The sequence below is a fragment of the Heliangelus exortis genome, chromosome 28, assembly GCF_036169615.1.
Source record: "Heliangelus exortis chromosome 28, bHelExo1.hap1, whole genome shotgun sequence".
In the NCBI taxonomy this organism is placed as follows: Eukaryota; Metazoa; Chordata; class Aves; order Apodiformes; family Trochilidae; genus Heliangelus; species Heliangelus exortis.
This window is the reverse complement of record NC_092449.1, coordinates 1,669,684-1,693,988: the sequence shown is the minus strand read 5'-3', so window position 1 is coordinate 1,693,988 and position 24,305 is coordinate 1,669,684. Positions and strand designations below refer to the sequence as shown.

Genomic DNA, 24,305 nt, shown 5'->3' with positions numbered 1-24,305 from the left:
TGCAGAGCCAGGGGCTCTGAACAGCCCAGCCCAGCTCAGCAGCTCAAGCTGAGAGGATATGGGACAGGCTGCTGGCAGGTGACCTCTGCCACATGGCCCCACCAGCACTAACACTGTCCCAGTGCTGGGATTCCTGAAGCACCTTCCCCCTCCTGCCACTCACCCTGACGAAGCAGCTCAGGAAGTCTTTGATTTTCCCCCTGCTTCTTGGCTGAGCTTTCCACTCACCTGCTCTGCAGTAGCAGCCCAGGTGACACTGGTGACACTGCCAGCTGGTTTCCTGCCTCCACAGACCCTTTTCACTCTGCTCCCTCTATTTCACTTTCCCTCTTACAGCAGAGGTGCTGGGGTCACTGCAGCCCCAGCAGCATTTCCTTCCCTGTCCAGCTCACCCACCACGAGTCCCCTCTCTTTCCCAGGATGTGACAATCCAAAGTGAAGCCCCCGGCCCCCCAACTGCAGAATTCAAGGAAATGCACAAAGCCAAGAAAAACTGAAAAATCCCAAAGCCACTAGTTTCAAGCTCTTTATTCTTCTGTATCATTCACCAACAGGAATCTCCATGTCTCTATGGAAACAGAAGCAAGATTGAGTTGCAAATGACTTCTCAGTCCTGAAAACAGCAGCACTGGAATAACTCAGCTCTCCATACTACATGTAGAAGGGTTTCCCATGGGGTACAGCAGCACACTCACACTACCCAGGAGCAGGAGACTTTTTATCTAAGGCTGATGGCTGCTGTCTGCATGGCAAGCTCAGTTCTCTCAGTTCAGGCACAGAGATCAGCAGCTTTCCTCCTTTTCTGCACCCCAAGGAACAGGAGGTCAGTGCAGAACTGGAGGCACCCATCAGTGATGTCCAAACCCCACTGCCAGTCCTGAGAGGAGCACTGAGCTGTTGGGAAGGAGCTACAAGGAGCACACAGGTGGTTTTTGATCCAAGACATGAGTTATTTCAAGCTGAAAGAAAACAACAAACAAACACAACAACAAAACAAACAAACAAAACCCCAAAGGCTACTCAAAATCTCACAGAATCATGGAATGGTTTGGGTGTGAAGGGACCTTAAAGCTCATCCATTCCCACCCCTGTCATGTTCAGGGACACCTCCCCCAGCCCAGGGTGCTCCAAGCCCCATCCAACCTGGAATTCAACACTGCAAGGGATGGGGCAGCCACAGCTTCTTTGGGCAATCTGGGCTCAGCACCCTGACTGTAAAACATTTCTTCCTAATGCCCAACCAAACCTACTTTCTGTCAGTTTACAACTGTTTCCCCTTGTCCTGTCTTACAAGCCTCCTTTATACATTCAAAATGCTCCGTAAGGTGTCCCCAAAGCCTTCAGGGATTCCCTGACCAAGGTGCAGGACCTCACACTTGACCTTACTGAACTTCAGGGGCTCACTCCCCCAGCCTGAAGGTCCCTCCCTGCACCCCTCAGCTTGGTGTCACCCACAGGACTGCTGAGGGTGCCCTGAACACCACTACACACCCCACTGAGGAAGACAGTCAATAGTATCAGTCCCAGTAGGAACCCTTCAGGGACACCACTCACATCAAACCAGCTTTAAGGAAGGCACCGTTAACACTGTTAAGAGAATCAGCATCCCAAATTCAGCAGCAGGGAAATGGAATTGTGCAAAGGGCCAAGATCCTTGCTGGAGGGGAGTGTGTCAAAAAGCTGCTTGCCCCAGCCTGACTCAGGGTGGCAGCACAGCAAAGCCAGAGCAGGCTGGAAGCTTCCCTACACCCTGCAGCTGACCTCTCAGCAGAGCTTCCTGCAGGTCAGACTGAGCTGCATCAGAACACCAGTGAAACATGGAGCACGTCTGATCCACCCAGTGAGCTCCCCTTCCCTGACAAGATCCAGGGGGAAGAATGGTGCAGGTGAAAAAAGTCTCTTGGCTGGAAATGGCAGGAAACAGTTGTACAGCTGTAATTTCAGGGAGAACAAAATCTTTGGGCCCAAGGCCACGCTGGTGAAAATCAGCATTAACACCACCTGGAGGCAAAAACAAGGGAGACATTTCTACCTCTCTTGTGAGGCAATTTCACAGTCCCAGGGAAGGTCCTGAGCTATTTCCTAGAGCTGGTGTAGTCCTACAATCTAAGGCCCATTGCCAAGAGTCTTGTTATTCCAGTGCAACAACCAAAACTTGAGAGCTTCTGTCCACTTCACTCAGTCTGTGAGCAGGAGGGAGAGAGGGCTTCTCCCATCTTATCCCCTCATGGCCAAGATCCCTGTTACAAGAAGAGAAAACCACCTGGTTATTGGCAATCCTTTGGCCCAAGGGCTGGTTTGGCTTCAGTTTGTGCAGAGTGAAGGACAAAAACCCACTCCAGCAGATCAGTATCTTAGCATAGAATCATAGAATCACAGAATCCTAGAATGGGCTGGGTTGGAAGGGACCTCAGAGCTCATCAAATCCAACCCTTGCTCCACTCCCCCCGTGGTTCCCAGCCCATGGCACTGAGTGCCACATCCAGGCTCTTTGGAAATATCTCCAGGGATGGAGAATCCACCCCTTCCCTGGGCAGCCCATTCCAATGGCTGAGCACCCTCTCCAGAAAGAAATTCTTTCTCATGTCCAACCTAAACCTCCCCTGGCACAACTTGAGACCTCTTGTGCCCTCTTGTCTTGCTGAGAGTTGCCTGGGAAAAGAGCCCAACCCCCCCCTGGCTCCAACCTCCTTTCAGGGAGTTGGAGAGAGTGATGAGGCCTCCCCTGAGCCTCCTCTTCTCCAGCCTCAACACCCCCAGCTCCCTCAGCCTCTCCTCACAGGATCTGTGCTCAAGCACGAGTGCTCAGGGGCTTTAGCAGCAGAGGAAGGACAGGTCACTACTCAAAGAAGCCACTGCCTGAGATCAGGCTGTGCAACTATCCCTGAAATCAAGCAAGAGCCTTCCTGCCTGGTTGTGAGGAAAGAAGGGAGAGTTCTGCTTCAGGGCACACTGAAATCCCAAGCATGTGGCTGACCAGCAGCAGGGAAGTTGGAAAAAGCTTCCCAGAGAGGGAAAAGCTCTAGAGATGAGAAACACAGGGCAAGAAGGCATTTTTCCCTCAGGCATACAGAGAGCATGGGGTGCAGGAAGCTTACCCTTCAGTCAAACAAGCCTGTCTGGCTCTTGTCAGGCATCAGCTGCTCCCTGGATAGTTTTTCAAGCCCAAAGAGGTCAGATCTGCTTTTTGCTTTGGACAGGCCCCAGGCAGCAACAGAACCCACAGCTATGAGGATGCTCAGGAGCACTAGAGAGAAAAGTGCAGAAGCAGAGAACCACTCACTGCACCTGGTCTGAAGAGCAGGGCTGGGTGCTGCTGCTCAGCAGTGATGTTCAGCAGCTTCCCTCAAGGACAAGGGACAGAGAGAGAGGGAATGTGTTAGAGCCAGATCACATGGAATGGCCTTTCCATGGCCAAAGTGCATCCAAGCCTGAGGAATGATTAAGCTGTGTGTAAGACCTCCTTCTGGCTCTCTCAGCCCAGCAAAAGCAGGTCCAGAATAACCAAAAAACCAGGTCTGGAATTGACACCATCAGGATATTCCATTTACAGCCCAAGCCAGGCCCAAGCCCACGTGCAGCACTCTGCTCTTACCTGCAATGATCAAGACCCAGATGTGGCCTTGACTCCTTGGTGGCTCAGAGTGTCCTGGCACAGGAGGAGCTGAAGTCTCTGTGAGAAAAGAGCAAGAGGTCCCTGGAGCTTCCAACTCAGCTTTATGCATCCAAAGGAGTCTCCAGACCAGACCTGGCTGAGGTCCCACTTCCCAGGCCTTTTTCAATTTAAGGAAAACCTTATCTGCCATCACTGTGATTAGCCCACATCAGAGAGGAAAACATCCTCCTGGGAATGTGTAAGAGGGAAAGCTGGGAAATTTTCCAGGTGTATCTGCAGCATTCTAACCTCTCCTTGGGGCACTGAGAAGCCCCAGGTACACCCAAAATGCAGCTCAGCTTCTCACCTGAAACGGTGGAGGCACCACATCCAAACACAGTCTCTCAGGCTGCAGTATTCTCTCCTCTTACCCCTGAGGAAGGGAAACTGGAGCAGCACTTCCACCCCCCCCAGCCCTTGACACAACAGGGCTGTGCCAAAGGAAAAGCTCCAGAGTGGCCAAGGGCAGAGCAGCAGACACGTGTGCTGGGGATGCAGGAACATCCTTCAGCTTGACAGAGACCACTCTCTGCTGCTCCCATCCTGCCCAGAAGTGCCTCCCCACCCTTTTCCCCTCAGCTCGCCCACTCCCCAGGGATCAGAGGAGCTGGGAAGGGTGAGCACAGCCTCCTGGCACCGCCTGGCTGGAAGGAAGCAGCCCGAGCTGCACGTCCTGGAAGGAGGCTCCCGAGGGGGAACCCTGCGGGGTCTGTAATTCCTGAATCCACAGCCCAGGGAGGGGGAGGCCCCGCGGAGCTTCCTCCTCCTGGAGCACGGGGAGAGGAGAGCGACCGCAAACCGAACCATCGCCACCGGGTGTCCCGTCCAGCCCGGCACCCGGAGGGGGTGACAGCCCAAAGCTCCGGGGCCGCCTCCCTCCTCTCCCCGCCCCACCGGAGGGGCGATGCCTCCGCTCTATCCCCCCCCACCCTTCCCCCCCAAACCCGGTACCTGCGCTGCCGGGGGTCGCGGTCAGGGGGGTCCCCTCGGGACTCGTCTCTGGCGGGGTGGGGCAGCCCTGCTCATCCTCCCCGGCCTCGCAGTCGGGATGCCCATCGCACCGCCACTCCCCGGGGAAGCATCGGCTGCGGGGAGCGCAGCGGAACCGCCCCGGGGGACAGGGGGGCTCTGGGGGGAGATGAGGGGAATGGGGGTGAGGAAGGGGATTGGGGGGATGAGGGGGAATGGGGGTGAGGAGGGGGAATGGAGGTGAGGAGGGGGAATGGAGGTGAGGAGGGGAATGGGGGGTGAGGAGGGGGATGGGGGGGATGAGGGGGAATTGGGGGGATGAGGGGGAATGGGGGGGATGAGGGGGATGGGGGGTGAGGAGAGGGATGGGGGGGAATGAGGGGAATGGGGGTGAGGAGGGGGATGGGGGGGAATGAGGGGAATGGGGGTGAGGAGGGGGATGGGGGGGATGAGGAGAATGGGGGGGATGAGGGGAATGGGGGGGTGAGGGGAATGGGGGGGGGTGAGGGGAATGGGGGGGGATGAGGGGAATGGGGGTGAGGAGGGGAATGGGGGGGGATGAGGGGGATGGGGGGAATGAGGGGGATGGGGGTGAGGAAGGAGATGGGGGGGATGAGGGGGATGGGGGTGAGGAGGGGGAGCGCGTTTGCCCCTCTCCCGCGCTCAGGGCGGGCGGGAGCAGCAGCCAATGGGAGCGAAGGGCGTGCGAGGGGGAACCAATCAGCATCGCCCACAACCCCCCCCCCAAACCCCACCCCCCCTCCCCTCACCGCTCCCCGGAGGAGGCGACGGCAGCGCCAGCGGCAGCGACGGCAGCAGCAGAACCGGGAGCAGAACCGGGAGCAGAACCGGGAGCAGAACCGGGAGCAGAACCGAGACCGGCCGAGCCATGCCGACAACGACCCGCCGCGCTGCTCTGAGAGCGGGCAGGCCGCGTGCAAACCGGGACGACGCGCACCAATGGGACGCTCCGGGGCGGAGCCTTCACGGGGGCGGGAGGAGCCGGGACCGTGACCGGGATCCGGGCAAGTGAGGAGCTCATCCCCCCCCCCCCCCGGTCCTGCTCCAACCCCGGCAGCTCTCTCCAGCGGCGCCCGGAACCTCAGCGCAGCTGCCGGCTGCCGCCACGCTCACGGCCCATCAGCTCCGGTTCCCTCCGGTCACCGGGGAGCGGGCGGCACCGGAGAATCCCGGGAGTGTCAGAGTTGGAAAAGACCTCTAAGATCACCGCCTACAACTGGCAATATCCTCCGCCCCACAACGTGTATTTTTATGTAGACATGTCTCAATATCTCTGTCCCCCACCAGAGCACGTCCTGAAGTGCCACATCCACGGTTTGGACACCTCCAGGGCTGGAGGCTCCAGCACATCCCTGGACAGCCCATCCCAGCACCTGGCTGCTCTCCCAGTGAAGAAATTCTTCCTCAGATGGAGTCTAAACCTCCCCCGAGGCCACCCCAGGACATCTCCCCTGCTCCCGAGACAAGAGGTCAGCACCCACCTCCCTGCAGCCTCCTTTCTGGGAGATGGAGAGAGCAGGAAAATCTCCTCTCAGCCTCCAAACCAAACCAAACCAAACCAAAATGTGCCCAGTTCCCTCAGCCCCTCCTCCCAGAGCTGGCTGAGTGGTGACAGTGCCACCAGTGCTCGTGTCCCTCCCAGCACGGGGTGAGTGACCCCAAAGTTGATTGTCACCCTCCACACCGCTGCCATTCCCTCAAAAAAAACCTTCCAACCCCAACAATATTAAGCAGTGGTTTGGATCATTCAAATAGAAGAGACAAATGATGTGTGCAGGGGATAATCAGAGTTTTAAATACATTTATTAACGACACAGCAGGATAAGCTCATGCAGTGCTGCTGTAGCAAAATCCACCACAAACTTCCCCTGTAGGGTGCTGCTTTGTCATGACTCTGACCTGTACAAGCAGCCTCATCAGTTTTTTAAAATAATATTAATTTCTCACAAATATGGCTGGTCTTTTGAAATCTCCCACTTCTTGACTGGTGGTCCTGGTGTCACTGGATTTTTCTCAGCTGTTGTCACCGCAGAACCTGAGCTGTGGTAGAAGGAAGGAAAGAGGCTTTAACACCACCATCAAAACCAGACGTGGATTTAATTGGGAGCACAGCTTTTATTACAGAATCATACAATTGTTGGAAAAAGATTAATCCAAACTGCCAAGGCCACCACTGCCCCTCAGCACCACATCTCCAGGGCTCCAGCTCAGACCCACCTGCCAGCCCCAGCCCCCGCGGGGAGGGTTTTCTGCCCCGCCACCACAACGATGGGCGGCTGCGACTCTCGCCTCCCATCCCGGCTGCAATAATAATTATCGGCCAACTTGTGACTGGGGCCCACGGGCAGCCGAGGCGGCGGCTGGCTCCTGAAAAATTCCAAGAAAGTTTCCGAGAACGTCAGCGAAGAAACACACAAAGCTGCAGCCCAACGCCCTCCCCCTGACCCCCGGCTACCTCTTGGAAATCTCCTCATAACGCAGCGCCAGCTTAGCCTGGAGGTCCCGCTGCAAGGTAAGGCGAGAGAGTCTCAAACGATGCCGGGCCCTGCGCATCTCCATGGGGCGCCGCGGAGTTTACGCGGCTCCCGGTAGCCCCGGAGAGGTTGGAAAGACGGGGCCGCCCTTACCCCAGCCAAGAAATTGCGGAGCCGCTGGATGAGGCGAGTGGCGGTCGCCATCTTGGCTGCTGTGAAGGGCGCGGGGAGGAGCGCGCGGGGCAGGCTGGGTCTCGCGAGACTTGGCCGCCAGCGAAAGCGGGCGCGTTGGATCTCGCGAGACTTGGAGGTTATATAAAGCCGCGAGGAGAAGCGTCTCCCCTTCTTTCAGCCGCGGAGGCGCCATGGACACGAGTCGGGTGCAGCCCATTAAGTTGGCCAGGGTAGGAATACGGGGATATATGGGGTTGGACGGGCCACCGAGACACGCTCTGATCTCCGCTGTGTCCCCACAGGTGACTAAAGTGCTGGGCCGGACCGGTTCGCAGGGCCAATGCACGCAGGTGAGGAGGCCGGGCCTGGCCGGGAAGCGGGGCCTCCGGGCCGGGCCTGAGGCAGTGTCGCCCCCATAGGTGCGTGTGGAGTTCATGGATGACACGAGTCGCTCCATCATCCGCAATGTCAAAGGGCCGGTGCGCGAAGGGGACGTCCTCACCCTGCTGGAATCGGAACGCGAGGCCCGGCGGCTGCGCTGAGGCGGAGCCTGGCGGCTTCCCGGGAGTGGGGCCCAGGCCGCTAAACCGGCGGGGCCTCCGGTGGTGTGTTCAGGTGATGAAGGCTGACGGCGTCTGTTGGGAATGGCCACGCATGGGGTCCGACCGGGGAGGAGCTCTGCAGAGGCCTTCCTGCAATAAAGGGTTTTTACAGTAGTTCTTTGCCTTTGCCTGGGTGTCACTTACTGTAGAGGTGCTCTGGTTTGTCTCGGTACTTGTGGACCTGCCTTTTGGTGTTGGGGTCAGGAGAGGGATAAAAGAGTGCTGCATGTATTAAAAACATAATGGTTATGATTAGAACAGACATTTAAGCTCATCGAGTCTAAGGGAACACCCAGCATTGCTGTGTTCATCCCCAACCCAGGGGCCTCACCACATCTGCCCTATCACCTTCAGGGATGGGGATTCAGCCACTGCCCTGGGCAGCCATTTGGGGAAGAAATTGTTCTCTAAACCCCCCTTGGTGCATCCTGAAGCCATTTCCTCTTGTTTAATTGCTTCTATTATTATTACTAGAGTTACATGTAATGCCACAGGAAGGTTACAGTGTTCTTGCATTTTTACTGACCTGTTCCACCAAAAATATTTTGATTTCAGCAGCCTTGATCCTGAATGGCTGGTGAGCATTTTTCTGTAGGTAACCAGTAAAGTGGCACTGCTGAACTTCTGGGCTTTTGTGGAGATGAATTAGAAGCTGAAAGTTAAGCTTTGTAGCAGAGATTTCTTGTCTCTTACCTTGATGAAGTTAATGACCCAACCCCAATTTTCTTCTGTGGCATTCCCTCCTTCCTAGGACCAGCTGGAAAGATTCCTTGTTTGAGGCTATTTTATAAAGTAAGGCTGAAAGGATTAGGAATGAGCCTGAAAACTCTCACTGCTCAAGAGCTGTTGTGTGAGTACTGGTATTTTCCATCAGATGATGGAGTCATACTGGTTTGTAGTGGGTTTGAATCCTGTGGGATCTGTGGCTCCTGATCTGGTGGGAATGTTCATCCTTGGGGCTGTTCAGTGGAGAAGGGGATTGAAGCTTTGGGGATCCTAATGCTGAGGAGAGCTCATCTGGAATTGCTGCAAATAGATGGTGGGGGTTGCTCTTAGGGCTGAAATTGAAACCATATTTGTAGAAAAGTGGGTTTTGGTGTTTTGTTTGTTTCTTTTTAACCCTCCTGTAGGTGTTTGGTGCATCCTGGTCAGCTCATGAGAGGCCTAAAGACCTGAGGTGGGTTTTATGCTTTGTAGAAAGTCCTTGACAAGGTTCAGTTTTGCTGCTGATTGAGTCCTTGTTTCTTTGGTGGTGCTTCAGCTCCAGACCACGGGGTGAGGCTGTGCTCCCCTCATCTGTGTGGGGCAGCAGAGCTCTTGGGAACCAGCTCTGAGTGCCACAATCACAGAATCCTAGAATGGGCTGGGTTGGAAGGGACCTCAGAGCTCATCAAGTCCAACCCTTGCTCCACTCCCCCCGTGGTTCCCAGCCCATGGCACTGAGTGCCACATCCAGGCTCTTTGGAAATATCTCCAGGGATGGAGAATCCACCCCTTCCCTGGGCAGCCCATTCCAATGGCTGAGCACCCTCTCCAGAAAGAAATTCTTTCTCATGTCCAACCTAAACCTCCCCTGGCACAACTTGAGACCTCTTGTGCCCTCTTGTCTTGCTGAGAGTTGCCTGGGAAAAGAGCCCAACCCCCCCCTGGCTCCAACCTCCTTTCAGGGAGTTGGAGAGAGTGATGAGGTCTCCCCTGAGCCTCCTCTTCTCCAGCCTCAACACCCCCAGCTCCCTCAGCCCTTCCTCACAGGACTTGTGCTGGATCCCTTCCCAGCCTCCTTGCTCTTCTCTGGACCTGCTCCAGCACCTCAATCTCCTTCCTGAGCTGAGGGGCCCAGAACTGGACACTCTGGAGCTGATTTCCTTGCGTGGCTTCAGCAGTGACCAAAGAGCCCCTGACTGCTGAGTGACAGGGGCAGGAGGCAGCAGCTCTGAGTCACTGCCCAGACACTGGGGGTGGCTGAGAGCAGCTGAAACCCTTCCCAAATCTGTGGGGTCAGTGTGAGCCACGTGAGGAGGTGACACTGAACCCCCTGTCCTGATTGCCCCTAAATAACCCAGCTCAGTGTCACAGCCCTGGGGTGAACCAAGGGAACTGAAGGGTGGTCCCAGTGTCCTGCTTGGTCCTGGGAGGTGAGGCAGGCAGAAGACACCAAAGTTCCTGACTGGGACAGCTCAGCTGGAAGGAAATTATTGATGGGTGGAGAGAGCTGATAAACTTCAGGGAATGAAAATGTGCAGGCAGGTGCTGGGGGCTGTGCCAGGCTGCTCCTCTGCTGAAGCTGTTCTGAGGGGTTTATCTTGGGCCAGAGAAGGAGGCAGGAGGCTGCTTAATGGTCACTGTAATATTTCAAAATAATTTTCCTTTTAAGTTTTATTTATATCTTAAAAATAAACATCAGTATTAAAATATCAGTAAACAAACCTGTGAGGTGGAAGCAGTGAGTAAGGAATACACACAAATACTGCACTAGAGAGTGGCTGTGAGCATGGGGTATTAATTTCAGTGGCAAGCTGAGGCAGGCTTGCTGCTCTGACAGCAAAAAAGGTTCCTGGGGAGCATTTCCCAGCTGAGAGCACAGCTCAGCCCAGGCCTGGGGGGCAGGAGAGCTGGGGGGGCTGGGCCAAGGAGCAGAAACAGGGGCTGCAACACAGGCTGCGTTTGGGGAGGGGTTAGAGAGCAGAGCCAGCTTCACATGCAAAAGCTTTTTTCTTTTTCCTCTGGTCCTTAGGCCTTACCTGGTCTGTTCCCACCCTGCCTGGTGCTCACACCTCTGACATACACATCCATCCCAGCTCTTCCTGCCAAGCCTCTTTTCCCGGAGCTATCCTCGGCCGCTCTTGGGGGAGGGAAGTGGGCAGAGAGGGACTTGGCTGGGGGCTCTGGTTGCTTTCAGAGTCAGTGGCTATGAGACTGTTTGAAAAGGGAAATGTTGAGGTGTGACTGCTGCCTTTCCCTTGGGAGAAGCTCCCCATGTCCCTAAGTGTGTTCCTGGCTCTTGGCCCCTCCTGTCAGCTCAGCTGCAGCCCAGAACTTTTGTTCCCATTGAGCAAATCAAATCACCAAGTGATTTCAGGTTGAGCTCCATCCTTTCACTAAGCAGTATAAATTTTTTTTTTCCTTTTAAACTTCGTGTGCGTGTACTAGAAAAAAAAAATCCGATTTCAGCCAGGAAAGGAAATGCCAGAAAAGAAGGGCAAGTATTTCAGTCTGGAAGTGTTCCCAGCCCACGTCTGAGGCAGTGTTACCCAGCTGGGTTGTGTCCCCTGCTCTGCTGAGCACTGCTCCCCAGCACCACAGCCCAGGGGCTCCAGGGGCTCCCTCTCACCAGCTCTGCAGCCTCCCCGGGGCTGAGGAACAGGCAGAAAGCAGGAGCCATTTCTGCTGGGTTGGTTTTCTGCTGTTCCCGTGACCTGCAGAGGGCTCCGAAGCAGCACAGCTCCAGGAGTTGTGGTGGGGAGCAGGGGGATGGGGCTGGTTTCTGGCACCCCCAGGTCACTCGGTGCTTTTGGTCCTCTGGTGGAGCAAGGTGTGGGCAACTTCCAGCAGTGGTGAGCAAGGGATGATCCCAGGGAAGGCTCCTGCTCCTGACAGGAGGATCAAAGCAGCTGCAGGGAGCGATTCAGCACGGGCAGGAGGAGGAGGGACATCAATTACAGCCCCGTGCTGATGGTTGCTGGCTGGCACACAGCTGGCCTCTGGCTGGATCCCAAGGTCACTCTGGTTTTTTGGGGCTCCCAGGGCTCTTTGTAGCTGTTGGTGACATCCCCTGCTGCAGAAAGAGCAAAGTTAACAAAAATGTCACCAGCGGCTCCTCAGGTGACTCGGGCAGGGCCGGGCAGGCTGGTTCCCTGCTACTGAGGATGCTCTGAGCATGAGTGTGCTGGGACCCTCTGCTCCCCCCCTGCAGCCCCTCTCTGGAGAGCACCGTCTGTGTCACAGCCGTGTCACAGCCCCGTCCCCTCCCACGGGGCCACTCGTCCACCACGCGGCCGAGCTGGGGCTGTGGTGCCACCTCTGTGGGCCAGGGCAGGGGGCAGGAACCCGGGTGAGGGCTGTGGTACTCACAGGCAGCTGTGCCTTGGTGCCATTGAGGTGGGTGTAGAGGAGCATGGCAATGTTGCTGTGCCCGGCCTCCAGAGCGATGGCAACAGCGTTGTTCCCATCCTAAAAAGGAAGAGGGAGCACTCGGGAAGGGGTATGGGGACAGAACGTGGAGCGAGGCTTGGGGTGCCCGAGGTTCTGGTGGCACCTCGGGCAGAGGCTTACGCTGTCCACGATGGAGACGTTGCAGGTGGGCTGGGCCAGCAGCAGCTTCACTGTCTCCAGCCGGCCGTGCTCGCAGGCACACATCAGGGCTGTGGATCCCTCCTCGTCCTGCAGGTTGACGTCGGCCCCGCAGCCGAGCAGAGCTTCCACCATCTCCTGCCGGCCGTGGCTCACGGCCAGCATCAGCGCCGTCTGCCCAGCCTGGGGAGGAAGGACGCTGCCAGGCTGCTCCTGCCCACCCCTGCCTGCCCCGGGAGGCAGCACTCCTGTCCCTCCGTGGTCTCTGAGCATCTCCCTGGCTGGAGATGGGATGGGAAGGAGACCCCAGAGCCCTGATGCCAGGCAGGAGTTCCTAAGGTGATGCCCTCCCCATGGATCGGCTCCTCCAGGGTTCGGATCGCAAACCTCACGATCCAAAGGGCACAGCTCTGCCCTTGGAGGAGCAGAGGAGCCTCGGCAGCTGCTTGTGGACAGGGGGAGAGGCTGAGGACGTGGTGGGCTCCGGCCCGCACCCACCTGGCTGGCCTTGGCGTTGACATTGCCCATGCTGAAGAGTCTTTTGACCACGTTCATGTCCTCCTCCTGCTCGACGGCCGCCAGCGCTGCCAGCATGAGAGCCGTGTAGCCAGCTTTGTTCTGGTGGTCCACGTTGCAGACCCCTGTGGGGACGGGCAGGGTAGAGGGCTCAGGGTGCTGCAGGGAGGTACAAACCAAGCCATGTGCCTGGCTCCCACCCTGCCCAGGATGCTGCGAGGTGTCCCACAGCCCCACAGGCACAGACCCCATCAAATCCAACCTCACAGAGTGGCTGCCAACACCCCCTCCCCAGCAATCCCTGCCCCTCTGCTGCCAGTGCCTTCCCCCAGTGGGCAGTGTGGGCAGGAGGTGACCCAGGGTACAGGGGGATGGGAGGAGGGGAAGGTTTTGGGGGGTGGAGGTCACTGACCCGTGTCCAGCAGCAGCTGCACGATGTGGAAGTTGGAGTGGGAGACGCTGTAGTGCAGGGCTGTGTTGCCATTCCCATCTGCCAGGTTCACCACGTGGGTGAGGAGAGCTGGTGAGACCTCAGCAAAGGCCAGGAGGTGGTTGGCAACGGTGTCAGGGACAGAGGACTTCTGGCTGGACAGACGGAACCACTCCTGCAGGACCAGGCTGCTGCTGGCGAGCTGTGGGCAGCAAGTGGTGCTGACAAGGGACCACAGCTGTCCCCGAGCCTCTGCACCACCCAACACTCCCCTGAACCCAGAAAACCCCCACTGAGCCTGGGGAGGGGAGCAGAAACCCAGCTGCAGAGGGGACTGGGTGAAGGAAGGACCCTGAAACCCCAAAACCACACTGGGATGGGCTGAGCTGAGTCCACAGGGCTCTGGGGATATCTGGGACAAATCCTCAGCTGGGTTTTGCTGGGTGTCCCTGAGAAGCTCTCCCACCTCCAGCACCCTACTCACCACCTCTTTGCTCTTGGTGGCCCCAGGGTGGCCCAGATGGGTCCTGACGATGAGACAAGCCTCCCGCATCCTGGGGCTCAGCTCGAACCTGGAGAGAGAGCACAAGGGCCAGGCTGGGGGGACCCACCACAGCCACACTCATGGGGACATCTGTGTCCCCCCCTGAGGTTTGGATCCTCTCCCCCACGCCTGGGAGCCTCCACCAGCTCCCCACGGTGCGAGGTCCAGCCTGGTGGCTGCAGGCTGCAGCTCCAAGCACTGCAAACCCCACTGAACCAAGCCTTATACGGACACGCTCAGGCATGAGTTACTCATTTCTAGGCCAAATTGTATCTTTTTGTTGAAAAATGCCATTAAAGGCTTTTGGGTTTGGTTTTTTTTTTTTTTTTTCCCCTCCAGACTCCAGCAAAGAGGCATCTGGGCCCTCAGTCTCCTCTTTTCCTTTTCAGACCCAAGAAGGTGGAATGTTTTTTCCCTGGTGAATGGTTTCTACAGGACCTCAATATGTTTTTCCTATCAGTTGCTCCAAAACTGGGGCAGATGCCCCAAGTCAGCAGGGCTGACGCTGGCTCATGGCTCTCAGCTCTGGAAGGCCAGGGAGCCCTCCCCACCAGCACTTACTTCTCCTTCACCTCGGGGGACTCTGGCAGGGTCACACCAGCCCCCTCAGTCTTCTCTCCTGGGTCACACTCCCCTGTCCCAGCCTCTTCATCTGAGGTTTCACTGCCCCCCTGTTTCTCGCTGTCGGAGCTGTTGGGTGAAGCCTTTTCAGAGGAGCTGTCTCCTTCCTCCCCTTCCTCCTCTTCCTCCTCACTGGATGTGCTCTCGTACCTGCACAGAGGGAGGCTGCTCTGTGGCAACGTGGTACCCAGTTGGTCCCCTCCGTGCCCCCCACTGCCACCATCCCCAGCCCAGGACGGGGACTCCAGGGACTGGGGCTGGCCCAGGAGCTCCCTGGCACGTACTCCCCGTTCAGCACTCCAACAAACTGCAGGCTCTTCTTGCTGCCCTCAGCCTCGCCCCGGGGGACACCATCCCGCTTCTTCATGATGGATTTCAGGGCTCCTGGGGGCAGAGAGATGGGGGTCATAGCATTCCAGATGGGTTTGGGTTGGAAGAGACCTTAAAGCTCATCCAGTGCCACCCCTGCCATGATCAGGGACACCTCCCACCAGCCCAGGGTGCTCCAAGCCCCATCCAACCTTCAACAATGCCAGGGATGGGGCAGCCACAGCTTCTCTGGGCAGCCTGGACCTCATCTCAATCTCCCCTCTTTCAGCTTGAAACCATCCCTCATCTTCCCATCCCTCCAGGCCCTTGTCCAAACTCCCTCCCCAGCTTTCCTGGAGTCTCTTCAGGCACTGGAAATTGCTCTAAAGTCTCCTCAGAGATGTCTCTTCTCCTGGCTCAGCCTGTCCTCAAGTGTGAGGTGCTCCAACCCTACAGTGTCAGGTGCCACCAAGCAGGGACCTCTCCAGGGGGCTGCCTGGGCACCCCAAACCCACCAGGCCTCAGGCAAGGCGTGGAACAGATATGGGAAGAGTGCAGACAGCTGCTGTGACACAGCATTGGCCTCACAGGAACCGTCCCTGACAGGGCCACCCTCTGCCTTCCCACAGGAATGTCCCAGCCCAGACCCCGGTGTCACCCCTGGCACCGACTCACCACCTGCAGGGCTTGGGGCACCTCCACCGTCCCTCAAGGTGGACAGGTCCCGGCCACTGGTCTCTGGCAGGGCCGTCCCAGGGGCTGGGCTGCCACGGCACGTCCCCACCATTGCTTCTGCCCCCTGTGTCACTGGGCCGCTCGGGGCACTGCCTGTGCTGGGCTCCATCTCCTCCCCCGTGCCAGGCTCCGTGTCCTCGCCGGCCGGGACAGCGCTGCCCACCTCGGTCTGGCTGCCCTTGTCTTCACGCCTGGCGGCCACATCGGGGCCGACAGCCACGTCCCTGCCGTCGGGGTGGCAGCTCACCCCCACGCAGGCGGTGGGTGGGCAGCACTCCACGCCCGCCTCCGCCGTCTCCGGGGCGTCACCGGCTGCCCGGCTCCGCGTCACCGCCGCCGCCTCCACTGCCACCTCCGCCACCTGTGGCTTGGCTGTCACCTCCTTGTCCACTCGCCCACGGGGCTGCCGGGCGCAGACCTCCAGCCGCAGCTCCTCCAGCTCCCGCGTGGCCTCCTGCAGGTGCCCCTCCAGCAGGGCGATCACCTCCTTCTGCTGCCCCACCGTCTGCTGCAGCAGCTCCACTTCCCGCTCTGCCTCCGTCTCCAGCCCCAGGGAGGACTCCAGCACCCAGACGGCCGCATCCCTGCGTTCCCTCTCCCCGCCACCCCTCGCCTCCTGCTGGGACCGGTAGTAGAAGACCCCGTCGCTCATGGCCCGGTCCTCGCCCACCGCCACGGAGCGGCACGGCCTCTCGGCAGCCCTGGGGTTCCTGCCCTGCCAAGCCCTGCCGCCCCTCTCTGCCACCGCCAGCTTCTCCGTCAGCTTCCTCAGCTCCACGATCTTGCTCGCTCTCCCCTTTGCCGGCTCCGCTTCGCTCTCCGTGCCTCCTCGCTGCAGCTCCTCACCCCCCGCCGCTGCCTCGGAGCCACGAGGGAGACCAAAAGCCTCGTCGGGCTCCGCCGACAACTTCTCCATCAACTTCGCCTTCTCCTTCTTCAGCTCGCAGATCTGCGTCTCCAGGAGGGGGATGGTTTTCACCTGCTCCTCCAGCTCCCGGAGCTGGCGCAGGGCTGCAGCCATCTGCTCCCTCACCTGCTGCAGAGAGGCAGCACCCAACCCTGCCGCGGGCGTGCTGCGTCCCGAGCTGCTGGGGCTGGCCCGTCCCCACCCCTCGGCACCCGACAGCACCCAGGGAGGCGGCTGACCCGGGGCGCCGCGGGAGGGACCGCCGAGCCCCTGCAAATGGCCCTGCTCCTGCTCCAGCCTCCTGCTCGTCTCCAGCAAGGTCTTCTCCACCCGTGGGTTTTGCCCGCGGCACCTGCGGGTGGGAGGCGGGAGCAGCTGCAGAGGGGGGGACATGGGGTGGGAGGTGGGTTTGCTGAGGGGCTCCGAGGACGGGCGGCCCTGAGGGGACAGCAGCAGCAGCGTGGTCCTGCCCTCCTCGCTGGTGGTGGAGACCAGGGACTCGGTGGAGGTCCAGGCACTGGTGTGGCTGCTGGGGCTGCGCAGGGCACTGGGTGGGTGCCGGTTCCCTCTGGCTCTGCGGGGCAGTGGCACTTTCTTGAGCGTTTGGCCGCTTTGGATGTCATCGACGTACTTCAGGAAATCCAGGTCCAGGAGGAAGCCGTAAGGGGTTTCCACAGAATATGAGCTCTTCTCCCCATCATCCTGGTCCCGGTATAAGAATGGGCCACCGAGATCTACAAGAGGAGCAGGGAGAGTTAGGCAGGGTCCTGGTGGAAACTGGAAGGCTTTCCCGACTGGGTTATACTGGGATTTGCAGCCCGCAGCCCCTTCCCCCCTTTGGTGTCACCGGTGGTGGGCCTGGCACCCTCAGTCTCATCCCTGGCACCCTCAGTCCTGCCAGGTGTCACAGGGCCCCTGCTCTGCACCAGGCCAGTTCTGGGGTGAGGACACCCATCAAGACAAGACAGGAGTCTGTTCCTGCCACTCCCCTCATGCTCTTTCCGTGTTCCCTGCCCAGTGACAACCCCGGTCCCTTTACCTGGGAGGTTTTGTTTCAGGGGTGCAGGCTGAGCCATCTTCCCGGGATGCTGCTGACCAAGGCACCATCAACCTGCAACAATAACAGGGCCACTTCTGAGGAAACCCTGCAAACCAGGGGCCAGTGATCCCCACATGGCCACAAATCACTGCTCCTGCCCAGGGAGCACTCCAGGACCTCCCCCCGTGCCCCCAGGTCCCCCTCATTTCCCTCCAACCCTGGTGTCAGGGGCTGAGGCTTGGGCTGGCTGCAGCAGGGAGCACAGTGCTGCTGCAGGGCCAGGGATTGTTTGTATTTTTTTGTACATTTAAGGAGTGTTTCACAGCCTGGGCTGGGAGGGCCATGGTGGTCATGTTGCCAGCTCTGAGGGTGCAGAGTCATGACTCAGAGTTTGGCCACACTAGGGGAGCAGGCTGAGATCAATTAAAAACAAAACAAAACAAAACAAACAAAAAAAAGAGCCTTTAAGGGTGTGATTCTCAGCAGAGAACTTTTCTCTGGATACTGGGAATCGATGCTTTTTGCAAAGCCAGGTGCTGGTGGGCAGCTGCTGGTACCCATCACTTGCAGGGTGTGATGTCCAGCATCCCCACCTCTGGTGAGCAGGACTGGGGTGCCCTGTTCCGCCACCCCCTTGGGGAGTCTCAAGTGTTGGTGACCCCAGGAGGCACTTGTTGATAATGCAGGATGAGGCAGGGCAGAGAATGAAATGGAAGACTGCTTTTTTCCAAGAGCCAGGCCCAGGCATGCTGGGGGAGAGCCAGGGGGATGTGGCTGGGGAGGCTGTGAGTGCTCAGCTGGGACCTGCCACGACTTCTTGGCAGCATCTGAGTGCTGGGTCCCAGGTGAGAAGCACTTCTGGGGGGAGCAGGATGGGGGCAAACAGCACCCTGGGAGCAGCCACCACTGTGCATGTGGTGGCTCTGCCCAGGGACACAGGTGGCTGTGGAGCAAAGCATGGGAGGAGGTGTGCTGCAGCTCAGACACAGCCCAAAGAGAAGCCTGTGCTCAGTGCTGCCCAGAAATGGACAGGATCTGGCCTTAGTTGTGGAGAAACACCCTCATCCATCCCCAAATCCCCCTGCCAGGATCCAGACAGACTCCTGTAGCAGGGATGCTGTGGCTGCCCCCATCTAACAGCCCATCCTCTGTCCCCAGTGCTGCTGCTCCCCAGCCCCAGCCATGGCACTGCAGTCTCCAGCCTGTTGCTCACACCAACCAGCTGCCAAAAGCTGTCAGAGCAGCTGTGCTGCAGCAGTGCCAGGCCAGGCTGGGCAACTGGCAACGTGGCAACCTCCCACCACCACCCCCCAGCACACAGATCCAGGGGTTGAATCCAGCCAGGCAGGGGTGAGACTCTTCCCATCCCTCCCCAGATCCTGTCAATCCACATCCCGACTTCCAACCTCCCTTGGGAACATCCCAGCTCCGTGCTACCACCCCCCACCATTCCCATTCCACTGCCTTCAGGCCTGGAAGGGTCTCTGCATCCCCCACCTCATCCAACCCCTCCCGTCCTGGGGAGTGGCTTAGAATCAAAGAATCATAGAATGGGCTGGGTTGGAAGGGACCTCAGAGCTCATCAAGTCCAACCCTTGCTCCACTCCCCCCGTGGTTCCCAGCCCATGGCACTGAGTGCCACATCCAGGCTCTTTGGAAATATCTCCAGGGATGGAGAATCCACCCCTTCCCTGGGCAGCCCATTCCAATGTCTGATCACCCTCTCCCTAAAGAAATTCTTTCTAATGTCCAACCTAAACCTCCCCTGGCACAACTTGAGACCTCTTGTGCCCTCTTGTCTTGCTGAGAGTTGCCTGGGAAAAGAGCCCAACCCCCCCCTGGCTCCAACCTCCTTTCAGGGAGTTGGAGAGAGTGATGAGGTCTCCCCTGAGCCTCCTCTTCTCCAGCCTCAACACCCCCAGCTCCCTCAGCCCTTCCTCACAGGACTTGTGCTGGATCCCTTCCCAGCCTCCTTGCTCTTCTCTGGACCTGCTCCAGCACCTCAATCTCCTTCCTGAGCTGAGGGGCCCCGAACTGGACACAGGACTCAAGCTGTGGCCTCCCCAGGGCTGAGCAACAGGGGCTTCCTCCTCCTCCTCCTCCTCCTCCGTGCAGGTAATTAAACAGCTCCGGGGCCGGGACAAACTTCCCACTGCACTCCAGGCATGCTGTAAATCAAACGGGAGGAAGAGAGGAACAGGAGCCGGAGCCAGCGGGTGCATTTCCTCGGGGGAAGCAGCCGGCAGCTCCCTTCCGCCACCGCCTGGGTATTGTCCTGCCGGGGGCTACGCCAGGGAAAGCGCCTGGGCTGGGACCCCGGAGCAGAGCACACACCAGAGATGCCCTTTCCACCGGCACTGCCCCACTGTCCCCTCTCCAGCCTCCGGGACACACTGTTCATCCACTCTGCCACTTCATCCCGCCCCTTCAGCCATGCCAGCAGCTGCTGGCAATCGTGTGGCTCCCCAAAGCCTGGGAGATCCCGATGCAGCTGCCCCAGGGCTCTTGGCCCCCATTACTTTTGGTTGGATGGGATGGGATGGGCTGGGTTGGACCCAGGGCAGTAATTTCTGCCTTTGCTCAGCTCTGAAACAAAGGGTGAGGACAGGCACCCTTTGGGGGTGGATGTCATGGACATCCCAGAGGCTCCCACCCACCTTCAAATTGCCCCAGGGTTCCCACAATGTGCAAACCTCAGTGGGGTCCACACAACATCCAAACTGCCTCTGTGCTGCTGGTGGGCTGGGCTGGGCAGGGAGGAGGATTTGAGGATTTGAGGCAGTGAGGATGACTGGTGAAGGATAACAGCCCCAGTGCCTGACAGCAGAGAGAGGGTTAAGTCCTCACACCCACGGCCCAGGCACCTGCCTGGCTGCACAAAGCCCCCCTTGTCCCAGGCACTGGGCACTCACCATCACCTCAGCACCAGTTCAAAGAGAATCCACTCTCCACCTGATGAGGAGGACCACGACAGCCACTTTGGTGCCAAAGGCTGATTTTCAGCAAGCTGGGCCACACCCTTGGGCACCAGTGCTGCTGGGCTGGGCATGGGGACCTTTAGGGACTGGAGCTGGGGCATCCTCCACAATCCCAGCTTCCTTCAGAGGAAATGGAAATGTTTTTTCTAGCCCAGAAGTTTCTGCAGACAAGAGGGATGGCACCAAGCAAAGTGCCCTGGGGAGGCTCAGCAGCAGCAGGAGGAGGATGAGCAGAGCTCCATGGGCTACACGTCCCCCTGGGCTTGCACCTCTGTTTCCCTCTCTTGCTGTTGTACTGATGCCAACACGGGAAACTTGGGGCCAAAACCAGAGCCACTCCACTCAATTAAATAAATAAAATAAAAAAAATATATAATAAATATATAAATAAAAAAATTAAAAAATAAAAAATAATAAAACCCATATCAGAGATGGGGCAGCCTGGACACCTCGGCACAGCTCAGGTGCCATCTGGCACCTGTGCCCCAGCCAGCCCCTGGGACCCCTGGCCTCGTGGTGCATGAGGCATCCTCCCTGCGGGTCCCCAAGCCCCTGGGCTGGATGTGGACAGCCACGAGGGAGCTATTTTTAAAGCTCTGGGCTCCTTTGGGCCCTTCCCTTCACCGGGGGCAAAACTGGGACAGCCTCAGCCCCAGCTTGGCCATGTGCCACCGTGCAGCCCAAGCCACTTCACTGGCGTGTCTGGGGCCGGACACAGGGAGGATGAGGACTCTCCCTGGCTCTCCTCCTGAGGCAGAAAACTGAGGTCATGAGGAATGTGAGAAGAACAGACTCCAGAGCAGCCCTGGCCAGCACAGCTTGATTTATCTCAGCCAGGCACGCTTCCCTCGAAGCCGTGTGCAGGCGATAAGCCCCGAAGCTCGGGGCTGAGGCTGTTCCAAAGTTAAAGGGAAACCACTGAGCAAGCACACGGCTTCCCCCAGTGCCTGCAACCTCCCGGGATTTGGGCTCTGTGCACGGGGCCAGCGGTCACACCTGCCTGTCACCTGCAGTGTCACCCGCAGTGCCACCCGCTGGCGCTGCAGACTGGGTGGTGGCAGGGGCTCCTTTCATCTTCCCAGCCATCCATCCTCCTGTCCCTATTATCCTGTCCCCATCCGTCCCGTCCCCATCCATCCCGTCCCCATCCATCCTGTCCCCACCCCTGCCCATGCTGCCTCGCTGTCCCTGTCCCTACTCGCCCAGGCCACCAAGGCAAAGCCATCCAGCCTGGGACTGGTCCCGTAGAAGCCGGATCCTGTGTGGGTGGGTGTGCCAGCACTGACCCAGGGAAAAAAAGGGAAATGCTTCGATCCTCTCAACAGCCTCGTTTCAGGGCTGGGCTGTTATTTCTGGAGTTGTCGTCATTTCCAGCCTGTTTGGTCAGGAGGCCACAGGGGATACTCCAGCACCTTGGGAACCTCTCTGAACTCACACAGCACCTGGAGAGCAGGCACTCAGGCTGTACTCACACATACTCACATGGGGATCAACTCCCCAGGGCCTTGTCACACCATATAGGGCTCCTATACGTCCACTAGAAAACATCTATTATTTGTCCTGTACCCTCACCACAGCTGCCCATCACCACTTTCCACCAACACCTCCCCAGTTCCCTTGGAGCTGCTGTGTTGATGGGGCTGTCAGTGAGCCATAAGTGCCTGGGATTGCCTTGTGAGGAGGTGCTCGGGGATGAAATGGTTAAACTGACACCCAGGGTGAACAGGCACCGCGGGGGTACATGCACAGTGCCGGGCACAGCCCCACGGCCGCTTCCCCGTGTGCATGCAGGGAGCACCCCAAGCCCCACAGCACCCTCGACAGCCCTACTGCACCCCAGCCCCGCAGGGCCACAGCCCCCCGGGGTGCCTCCCAGCCCTGCTGGGTCCCAGCACCTCGGGGTGTCCCCCAACACTCCCAGCCCTGTAGGTCCCCAGTGCTCCCAGCACCACGCAGCACCCTGTGATGCCCCCCAGCATCCCCAGAGCTGCAGCGTCCGGGACGCCTGCAGCACACCCAGCCCTGTGGGTCCCCTGCACCCTTCCCTGTTCCACGGCCGCCCGAGCCCTAACGTGTCCGCAGCGCCCCGGGAGCCCCAAAGGACTCGGCGGTGCCCGCAGGCCCCCGCACGTCGGGGCCCCCGCCCCGGAGAGCCCTGGAGGTTCCCCGCCCCCGCCAGCCAGGATGGGCGGCCCAGCCCGTCCCCGACTGCCCGGAGCCGCGGGCACTGCCACCCCCTGGGCTCGGGCTGAGCCCCGATCCCGTTCCCGCTGCCGCCCGGGAGGAGTCCCCGAGGCGGGGATGCCGGGGCCGCCCCATCCCGCCGCAGGGCCGGGGGCTCGGGAGCGTCCCTTCGGCGGGCCCCGGGCGGCGGCGGCTGCGGGGGCCCCGCGGGACTCCGGGGCCGGGACAAGCCCCCCGCGACGATCCGCCACCGGAGTCGCTCCCGGAGCCGCCGCTGCCGCCGGATCCCCCTGCCCGGCCACGCCCCGCCGCCCCTCACCTTCCAGTCGGGCGTCTGGGCTGCTGCCGGGCCCCAGCGCGGGGCCGCCGTCCCGGGCCCGGCGGGTCTGGGCTGCAGCGGGGCGGGACGGCAGCGGGGCCAGGCGGGAGCGGGCCGGGGCGGGGCGGGGAGGGGGCGGGCGGCAATCGACCCCGGGGCCCGGCCGGGACGGGCACCGCCCCCGGGCCGCTCCCCCCACCCGGCGGGATTCCCGCTCACCTCTGGGACGGGGGTCCCACTGCCCCTCTCTCCGTGGGGGACGAGGGTCCGTAGCCCCCGCCATCCCCGTAACTCTGGGGGGAAGGGGTCCCGGTGAGCCCAGGAAAGGGGCTGTTCCCTTCCCCGGTCATTCCGGGAGTCTCCTGTCCTCATCACCCTGGGGAAGGGGTGCCCCTTCTCTCCCTGAGCCCTGGAAGGGAGGTGTCCCAAATACCCCAGGGCTGGGAGTCCCCCGCCCTGGTAACCCCTGGTGACCCCTGCTCACCTCGAGGATGGTCCCCCCTGGAGAAACGGGGATCCCGTGTACCCTGGCTTTTGGGTGTCTTCTGCCCTGATCTCAGCACTGCTGCTGGCCAGGGGCCTGCGGGCAGCTGAAGTCCCCTTCCCCCCCACCCTGCCCCCCAACCTCCACAGCTTTCCCCCCCCCTCCCCAGTCTGCCTGAACTCCCTTGCCCTGCTCCATCCCACCCATGGCTGGGAGCTCTGTGCTGCTCTCCCTGGCCGGGCTCCCCAGGCCTGGCCCCGCCGGGTTTTTGGCAGCCCTCCCTGGGCCCAGCAGCAGCCTGTTTGTCTCTTTTCTTGTTTGCTTTCTTCCCCGCCTGCTTCGGTCGCTGGTGGCTCAGCCGACGAGGTCTGCGCCGTCCTCCATCCAGCAGGGTCCCCAGGCAGTTTCACACCTTAAAGCTCATCTTCAGGAACTGCTCCAACCCCTTTCAAAGCTGAAACCATCAGTGGGGACTTTTGCTTCTTTTTCTTTCCGTTTCTATTACTGAACCCCTGGGTGTTTTGCCATGGCTGGTTTTTTCTTTAATGTTACTCACAGGAAGAGCAGGAGAAACAAGATGTGCTTCCCGGCATCCCTCACAGATGTTGGCTGGCAGCTTGGGGACTTCCTGAGAAGGGGTTTGCATCCGGACAGAAGTACCTTAATAGCCCTAATGGCTCTACCTCCACCAACAGACCTTGTCCCTCTCTAACCCATTTACATACTTGGCATTGGCAGCATCCTGTGGTAATAACTCGGTCATTTCATGCTCTCATTCCGTCTCCACAGCAGGTCCAGAATAGAATTGCTCTTGTTGATTCATTGGCTGCTGGGAAAAGAAGTCCTTCAGCATCGTGCAGTTTGCCTTCTCCATCCAGAAGTAAAAGTAAAGTCTTCAAAAGTCAAGTCTGACGTGGTGGGTGAAGCCACCTCACTGCTTGCCAGCTGTGCCACAGAGCCCCTGCCCCATGGCTCGGGGCTCCTGGGAGGTCACTCACTCCCACTCTTGGACATTCAGCAAAACACCACCCATAACCACTCAGCACTTCTTGTT

At 59.2% G+C, this 24,305-nt stretch overlaps 4 protein-coding genes and 1 long non-coding RNA gene across 10 annotated transcripts; 1 reads left to right on the top strand and 4 right to left on the bottom strand.

Annotated features, from left to right (window-relative positions):
* Window positions 1-513: 513 nt before the first annotated feature.
* On the bottom strand, window positions 514-2,240 carry LOC139788308 (uncharacterized). The gene is made up of 2 exons (XR_011722836.1): window positions 2,033-2,240; window positions 514-959 (listed from the first exon to the last, which is right to left on the bottom strand). It is a non-coding gene; the product is annotated as an uncharacterized lncRNA (long non-coding RNA).
* A 604-nt stretch (window positions 2,241-2,844) lies between these two features.
* CD320 (CD320 molecule) lies at window positions 2,845-5,611 on the bottom strand. The gene is made up of 4 exons (XM_071728169.1): window positions 5,395-5,611; window positions 4,607-4,783; window positions 3,596-3,673; window positions 2,845-3,247 (listed from the first exon to the last, which is right to left on the bottom strand). Exons 1-4 carry the CDS (start codon window positions 5,513-5,515, stop codon window positions 3,102-3,104), a joined length of 522 nt encoding a protein of 173 aa, XP_071584270.1. The 5' UTR covers window positions 5,516-5,611; the 3' UTR covers window positions 2,845-3,101.
* Window positions 5,612-6,429: 818 nt separating this feature from the next.
* NDUFA7 (NADH:ubiquinone oxidoreductase subunit A7) lies at window positions 6,430-7,393 on the bottom strand. The gene is made up of 4 exons (XM_071728170.1): window positions 7,273-7,393; window positions 7,101-7,150; window positions 6,863-7,012; window positions 6,430-6,685 (listed from the first exon to the last, which is right to left on the bottom strand). Exons 1-4 carry the CDS (start codon window positions 7,321-7,323, stop codon window positions 6,589-6,591), a joined length of 348 nt encoding a protein of 115 aa, XP_071584271.1. The 5' UTR covers window positions 7,324-7,393; the 3' UTR covers window positions 6,430-6,588.
* An 18-nt stretch (window positions 7,394-7,411) lies between these two features.
* Window positions 7,412-8,009, top strand: RPS28 (ribosomal protein S28). 2 transcript variants are annotated; one of them, XM_071728173.1, is made up of 3 exons: window positions 7,412-7,523; window positions 7,596-7,643; window positions 7,713-8,009. In XM_071728173.1, the coding sequence occupies exons 1-3, from the start codon at window positions 7,485-7,487 to the stop codon at window positions 7,833-7,835; spliced, it is 210 nt and encodes a 69-aa protein (XP_071584274.1). In that variant the 5' UTR covers window positions 7,412-7,484; the 3' UTR covers window positions 7,836-8,009. The 2 variants fall into 2 exon arrangements, with proteins under 2 accessions (XP_071584274.1, XP_071584273.1); XM_071728172.1 differs by lacking the exon at window positions 7,596-7,643 and having other exon boundaries at window positions 7,468-7,595.
* Window positions 8,010-10,256: 2,247 nt separating this feature from the next.
* Window positions 10,257-23,920, bottom strand: KANK3 (KN motif and ankyrin repeat domains 3). Of its 5 annotated transcripts, none has more exons than XM_071728166.1 (11): window positions 23,808-23,920; window positions 17,287-17,358; window positions 15,281-16,981; window positions 14,581-14,680; window positions 14,237-14,446; window positions 13,616-13,703; window positions 13,114-13,333; window positions 12,684-12,826; window positions 12,168-12,368; window positions 11,967-12,065; window positions 10,257-11,670 (listed from the first exon to the last, which is right to left on the bottom strand). In XM_071728166.1, exons 2-11 carry the CDS (start codon window positions 17,321-17,323, stop codon window positions 11,614-11,616), a joined length of 2,856 nt encoding a protein of 951 aa, XP_071584267.1. In that variant the 5' UTR covers window positions 17,324-17,358; window positions 23,808-23,920; the 3' UTR covers window positions 10,257-11,613. The 5 variants fall into 5 exon arrangements, with proteins under 5 accessions (XP_071584267.1, XP_071584266.1, XP_071584268.1 ...); XM_071728165.1 differs by lacking the exon at window positions 23,808-23,920 and adding an exon at window positions 23,664-23,780; XM_071728167.1 differs by lacking the exon at window positions 23,808-23,920 and adding an exon at window positions 22,987-23,010.
* Window positions 23,921-24,305: the final 385 nt, after the last annotated feature.

Excerpts from the sequence above, each read along its gene's own strand:
- NDUFA7 (XM_071728170.1), bottom strand. The coding sequence starts at position 7,323 with ATGGCGACCGCCACTCGCCTCATCCAGCGGCTCCGCAATTTCTTGGCT. Across the intron at positions 7,151-7,272 it reads TCCGCAATTTCTTGGCTGGG|CGGGACCTCCAGGCTAAGCT; the intron begins GTAAGGGCGGCC and ends CTTACCTTGCAG. Across the intron at positions 6,686-6,862 it reads GCGGGGGCTGGGGCTGGCAG|CTCAGGTTCTGCGGTGACAA; the intron begins GTGGGTCTGAGC and ends CTTCTACCACAG.
- CD320 (XM_071728169.1), bottom strand. The coding sequence starts at position 5,515 with ATGGCTCGGCCGGTCTCGGTTCTGCTCCCGGTTCTGCTCCCGGTTCTG. Across the intron at positions 4,784-5,394 it reads GTCGCCTCCTCCGGGGAGCG|AGCCCCCCTGTCCCCCGGGG; the intron begins GTGAGGGGAGGG and ends ATCTCCCCCCAG. Across the intron at positions 3,674-4,606 it reads CGCGACCCCCGGCAGCGCAG|AGACTTCAGCTCCTCCTGTG; the intron begins GTACCGGGTTTG and ends CTTTTCTCACAG.
- KANK3 (XM_071728166.1), bottom strand. The coding sequence starts at position 17,323 with ATGGCTCAGCCTGCACCCCTGAAACAAAACCTCCCAG. Across the intron at positions 14,447-14,580 it reads GTTGGAGTGCTGAACGGGGA|GTACGAGAGCACATCCAGTG; the intron begins GTACGTGCCAGG and ends CCCTCTGTGCAG. Across the intron at positions 13,334-13,615 it reads CCACCAAGAGCAAAGAGGTG|CTCGCCAGCAGCAGCCTGGT; the intron begins GTGAGTAGGGTG and ends TGCTGCCCACAG.
- RPS28 (XM_071728172.1), top strand. The coding sequence starts at position 7,485 with ATGGACACGAGTCGGGTGCAGCCCATTAAGTTGGCCAGGGTAGGAATA. Across the intron at positions 7,596-7,712 it reads TCTCCGCTGTGTCCCCACAG|GTGCGTGTGGAGTTCATGGA; the intron begins GTGACTAAAGTG and ends TCGCCCCCATAG.